At 45.0% G+C, this 6339-nt stretch overlaps 1 protein-coding gene across 2 annotated transcripts in view; it reads right to left on the reverse strand.

The window, feature by feature from the left end:
* The window catches only part of RWDD1 (RWD domain containing 1), a 38958-nt gene that overhangs the window by 26102 nt on the left and 6517 nt on the right, over positions 1-6339 (reverse strand). The window contains exons 2-3 of one of the 2 annotated variants that reach the window (XM_006879013.1): positions 6068-6072; positions 3396-3517 (exon numbers count right to left, since the gene is read on the reverse strand). In XM_006879013.1, coding sequence (XP_006879075.1) covers positions 3396-3468 — 73 coding nt within the window. In that variant the 5' untranslated portion in view covers positions 3469-3517; positions 6068-6072. Of the gene's footprint in view, positions 1-3395; positions 3519-6067; positions 6073-6339 lie in introns of those variants that run through there. The other variant, XM_006879014.1, reaches the window with a different exon arrangement.

Raw genomic sequence — 6339 nt, forward strand, 5'->3', positions numbered from 1 at the left:
AGGCTGCTCCTTGGAGGCAAGGATTCTGGGGCTTCGTCTGACATACTTTGGACATGTCCTTGTAGAGGGATATCATGCTTGGGAGGGTGGAGGGACGGGGCAAGAGGGGAAGACCCTCTATGAGATGGATTGATTCAGTGACTGGGGTAATTGGGATGGGTGTGTCAGAGTAGTGCGACTGACACAGGATAGAGCAGGGTTTAGGGCTGTTGTACATAGGGTCTCTATGAGTCGCAAGCGACTCGATGGCACATAACTACAACAACAAACAATATGGACACCAGGCTGAAGAAGTTAAAAGTTATTTAAGAACACATTACCTGTACAATAAGACTCATTTATACAGTAAAATCTGTGACCAGATACAACAAAGAAAAAGGCTAGTAGCAAACACTGTCACTACCCTCAATATCCACTCCTCCGTTTTATACAAGCATACTGGCTTCCACTGTAAAGGCTGTTAATTTTCAGTCTCCCAGTGAGGTCTTAACAAATTAAAATGTTCCAACTAATACTAATGAGCTGTGAGTAGATAAGTCCTTTGACTGTTTCCAGGAAATCTCCTTAAGAAATTGATGCTTTCTACTATCATTCTATGGAAGCTTTGGTGGCCTAGTGGTAAGCAGCTGTGCTGACAACCAAAGGCATGTGGTCTCAATCCAGCATCTGCTCTGCAGGAGAAAGATAGACATTCTCCTCCCATCTAATTCACTGGCTCTGAAAACTTGTTGGAGGGGCAGCTATGAGTTGGTTCAGACTCACAGCACACAACAACAATACCGTGTATCAGAGATGATGAAGATTGTAAAGGATAGGGCAAGGTTCAGTTTCACTGTTCGCAGGGTCTCTATGAGGCTTAGTCAACTCAGAGGGCCTAACAACAATAACCACCTCTCTTTGTATACATCCCTCTAGCCTCCTGTCCAGCAATGGAATATTGCCATCTTGGGGAATGAGGCTGAGATCATACCTCAGAAAAAGTTCTAAAACAACAAGTCTTCAAACTTTGAAATAACAAATATGGAAACAATTTCTTACAAAGCCCTCTGCCTATTCCTTGAGATGTTACATAAAGAACATGACCAAAAGCAAACATGACTAAAGCAAAGTTCTCTAAGAAGTATAAATTATCTTCATTTATTTCAAAGCTTGTATAAAAGTGGATAGAAGTTATAGATGGGCTAATCTGTTATTGCAGAAAACTTGAATACAAGAAAAAACTCAAACTTCTATTACCCTCAATCACAATCTTCATATACTGTGACTCTGAGTAGAATTTCACACACTGAATAGTACCAAGCAGTCATGGATTAGTACAATATGAAAGACCCACAAGATTGTTTTAAAGCTAAACACATGCCACTCGGATTAATGCTAACAGGCAGAACAAGGAGCATTGGTGGTCTAGTGGAAAGAAGCTACACCGCAACCTCAAAGGCACGTGGTTCAAATCCACCAGCTGCTTCATGGGAGAAGGATGGGCATTATCCTCCTGTGTGATTAACTGCCTCTGAAAACCCAACAGCAAGTCAGTTTTGGGTCTGTTCTGCCTTGATAGAACAGCACAACAGAACAGCATTTAATGCGGGCTCTGGTGATTGTGTTTTAAAAGGTTGCACTACAGGACTCTGTTTGAATCCACCAACCAGTTCTAGGGGACAAAGGTGGGAAATCTCTGAAAATCCATGGAGGGTCAGCTATGAGTCAATTCAAACTCAACAGCACACAAAAACACAAGCTATTTTCTAAAGAAATTAAAAGAGTCATATGTCTTTTGTTTCTTCATTGCCTAGTATATTTCCAGAGTCCTAGAAAGAACCAAACAGCATGATTAAGAATCTATCACAGTATCCTACAGTCTGTTTTGTTTAGAGATCAACAGACAAACAAGGATAAAGAAAAGAGCTAGATGTCATACACATTTACCCAGAAAACCACATCCAAACCTCTTTTCACTCATGCCCTTAATATGCTTACAACACAGCTGCACTGTTGTCAGTAGACCACAAGAACAGAGCTGGACCTATAAAAGGGTGGCGGGGAGACATCTGCCTGTTGGTAATGCAGAACAAAAATACGCTATCATAGCAAGCAAAGGCTGGAACCAAAAAAACTAAACAATGAAAGAGAAAGATACTGGTGAGAATGCTTTACACGGTACTGCTGACAAGCAATGATGGGCAGCGCACAAGGCCACCGATGATAAATGTCATAAATTCAGGCTCTATTTATTCATATTGGTTTTATACGATCACTTCTTAGAAACAGAATATGAGGGGAGCCATATAAACAAAGCCCACCACCATGCCAATCTGGCTCCTAGTAACCCTGTCAGATATCCCAAGGTGAAGAGACAGCCTCATCTTTCTCCCCGGGACTAGATTCTGAATGCCAACTATGCGTGGTTCACCCAGTACATATTTTCATACTCTGCTGAAGCCTGACTTCATACAGAAGAAATGTCTTCCTTTAAAATAACCCACTCATTTGACATGAGTTCAAATGAAGTCAGGTGTGTCAGAGATGGTGTGGCTGCCTCAGAACAGGGCAAGGTTCAGACCGTCCTTAGGGTCAGTCGATTAGAGGAGGGCACACCACCACCACCATCCTGCAATCTTCTCTTCCCTCTAATGCCTGGTGGAGCTAGATCCCAAGTTCCACACATCCTTAAGGAAAGACTTCAGCAAAGAGTTCCAGACCTGACTCTGAGCACTAGCCTTACTACTAACACAGTCGCCTACAAAGTGCAAACCTATTACCTTTCCTGAACCTTCCATACTTTACTTATACAAGAGTCGAGATAAAATTACATCTAAAGTCCTTTCCCATCTAACAACCTCTGAGCCTAGGCAGAACTGAGAATGAACATACCATTTATTAGTCATCCTGCAGTATGCCAAAGTTTTAAATGAAACAATAAATTTACAAATTTCAGGGGTTGCCCAATCCTCTAAAATCGAATCTTGGTGATTCTAAAAGCAGTACTGTGTGAACTCCAAGAGTTTGAAATGATAATACCATTGGGGCAGGAGGGAAAAGGAGAACTGACAGCGTTGTGACTCTGGAAAAGACTTTTCCCACTTCGAGGAGTTCTCTATTTCTTATGTTTCTCTAAACCACAGGTTGCTGCAGAATACACAGAAAGCAAAGCGTCCCCGATTCAACCAAACCCGATACTCTCGCGGACCCTCACTAGCCTCATCCAGACTTCTGTCTATCTGTGGGCTCTCGGGTGTTGATAACTCGAGGGAAGTTAAGGAGCGTGCCCTGGTCGGGATGGCCACGCGCCCTCGCTGATGGCTACTTCACCTCGGTCAGAGGCTGAAGGCAGAAATAGCTACGGACCACTCTACCCTACCCCGAGACGGATGAGGGTCCGCGGTCGCGGAAGTCACCTGTGAAGGAGTCAGGGTAGATGGACTCCAAAGCCTCCAGCTCGTTGCGCTGCTCCTCTCCGTAATCTGTCATCCTGACCCTCGCTGCTTCCCATGGATCGCCCCGAAGCCGAGGCAGCGCGCTGCGGCGGCGCCGGGCGAGCTGGCTGCAGCCGGGCAGGCGCAGGCGCAGAGCTCCCGGCGCGGAGGCCCGGAGCCGAAAGTCAAGGTAGACCAACAGAGCGCTCGCTCCGCGCCGGCTTCCGTCTGCTCTCCCGCTCTGCGTTCGACTCGCTCGGCCTGGCGGGCAGGGGCACTGATTTGCCTGCCGCCTGTCCCGACAGCACTCGAGATTTGCTGGAATGCACAAAGTGCCCGGTCTGGCGTTCGCGGAGGACACCTAGGGCCGCGGGCCTGGGCTTTGCAGTGTCTGAGCCTGGGAAGCCCCGCAGCGTGTTATCCTCGCTCGATGTGTTTGGGCTGAAGGCCGGCTTCACGTGCTGGAAGGGACTGGGTAGCCCATGGCAACAGTGGCGGACAGAGGGCGTCCTAGAGTTCCCAAATTTTCCAATGCCTGGACAGTGTCTTGTTGAGGTCGAGGTCCGTTTTACGCTTTTCGAACGATCCATTTCCGAACAAGGTTCCCGATATTCCACGGGAGTGGATGAGGAGCCCGGGCCCTTGTAGAATCCTTTGAACAAACGAGAAGCAGCTCTCCGGACCCGAGGGAATGCGTCGGATGGCTTGGCATGCTGTTTAAGAACAAGTAGAATCGCACAACCTGGGTTCTGGGATCAGATCTCTCGGCCGCATTTTGACATTTGTGCAATGAAAATGGCTGGTTAAAGATGTCTGCATTGAGGGTAAACTTCATATTTCATAATATTCAGGAGTTTGCTTATGAGTGCAGATTCCCTTGTAGAGCTACAGTGCGATGCAGTGAACGAAACAGATTTGTAGTTTGTCGCATCTTCCTGGGCACCTTTGAGCATTTTTGGGTTAATCTATAATTTCACTTTGACGGCAGCAGAGTTCCTTTACTGGACACAGTGGAGTCCCTTCACCGAGACAGGGTAGAGAATCCTAATGCGCTAAATTGCCTTTTTTTTTTCTTCTTCTTCTTAAGCTTTATTTTTTTAAAATAATTTTAATGAGCATTTACAGAGATTTTGGATTTCCATTCATTCATTGCTGCACTTCTCTCCCCGCCCAGCCCTTGCCCCCCACCCCCAGTTTGCTCCTCTCTTTCAAAAGTAAAAGAAACACTCCCTCCCTGGGACACAGTCCCCCCACACCCCTCCCGCCGCCCCAAGTACATTCCACTATGCAACCTTAATTGTGGACTCTTGTGATAACCATAATACCCTATCATACATCGCTTTTAAATTATTCACTCCCTCGTCTGTTTCAGTGCAGTATACACAATTTATCCCGTTTTTCTCAGTCTTACCCTAACTCTGATATCAGTCCCATTTTACAACAGTGGCACCATGCAATATTTGTCCTTTTGCAGCTGAGATTTTTTCACTCAGCATAATGTCCTCCAGGGTCACCCATTTTGAATACTATTGCATGAGTTCCTTGCTAAATTGCCTTTTTTTTCTTGGTTAGTTTATAATTTGTGTATGTGTGTGATTTGAGTGAATGTATACAGGACAAATTGGTTTTCCATTCGACATTTCATACACAATGCATTGTGTGACATTGATAACAGTCCCACTTTCTAACTATTTTTTACACCATTAGCATCTTTTTTTCTTACCCTTTTCTACCTTCTGAACTTTATCTCTGAGCAAATGTCCTTTTGATGGTGAATGATTTCATAGTTCTTGGAAGTTTATTCCATCCTAGTGTTATGGATTAGGGAGGTCTGGTGACTTAGTGCTGAGGAGTTGTGCTCTCAGCCAAAAGGCAGGTGGTTCCAATCCACTAGCAGCACCACAAGAGAAAGATGGACAATCCCTTCAAACGATTTATAGTCCACTGGAGAGTCAGTTCCCACTTACAGCACATAACAACGGTTACCGATTATCTTTAAACTTGTCTGTTTGAAAGTTGAGTCTTAGGAGAAGTTTTAGATCAAGGCATGAAGGGTGACACAGAACAGAGAAACACTAATGGTTCAAAATCAGGAAAGGAGTGCATCAGGGATGCATCCTGTCTCCATACCTTTTCAGTCTATATGTAGAACAGATCATTCTGGAAGCAGGGCTTTATGAGGAGGAATGTGGTATCAGGATTAGAGGAAGACTCATCAACAACCTTGCTTGCTGAAACTGACCCTCCTCCTTTCCAAGGAACATTCCAAAAGTATGTGAGACAAAGTTTTATCATCTTGCCTCAAACATACTTGCTATGTTGGTGGTGGTACCATCGAGTCAAGTATGACTGATAGCATCCCTATGAACAACAGATCTGATCCCTGTCCTACCCTGAGCCATCCTCACGCTTCCTGACACATAAAGGCAATCACTGACAAGCCACCTGCTTGAGGGTCTTCTTTGCCAACTCTCCACCTTTCCAAGCATGATGTCCCTTTCTAAAGAATAGCCTCTCTTAGCAATATATCTGTAGTATGTGAGGCAAAATTTTGTTGTCTTTGTCTCCAAGGAACACTCTGGCAGCACTTTCTCCAATACATAATTGTTTGTACTTTGACAGTCCATGAGATGTTCAGCACTCTTCTACAACACCACAGCTCAAAGGCACCAGTTCTGTCATCCTTACTCATTGTCCACCTCTTGATGCATAGCAACTTACTGGAAATTAATGTATAGCAAGTTATTGGCCTGTATCAGATGCACCTTAATCCTCAAACTGACGTCTCAAGGGTGCAGATGACCCGTCTTTCTGCCAAGAAGCCACTGGTGTATTCAGACCACCAGAGTTTTGCAGCGTAAGGTGCAACAGACTAAAGGCTGTGCCACTAGAGCTCTGTTTAGGAAGGTTGTTGTTGTTATGTGCC

This window comes from Elephantulus edwardii, unplaced genomic scaffold, assembly GCF_000299155.1.
Source record: "Elephantulus edwardii isolate Elephantulus edwardi_28Jun2011 unplaced genomic scaffold, EleEdw1.0 scaffold00002, whole genome shotgun sequence".
Lineage (NCBI taxonomy): Eukaryota > Metazoa > Chordata > Mammalia > Macroscelidea > Macroscelididae > Elephantulus > Elephantulus edwardii.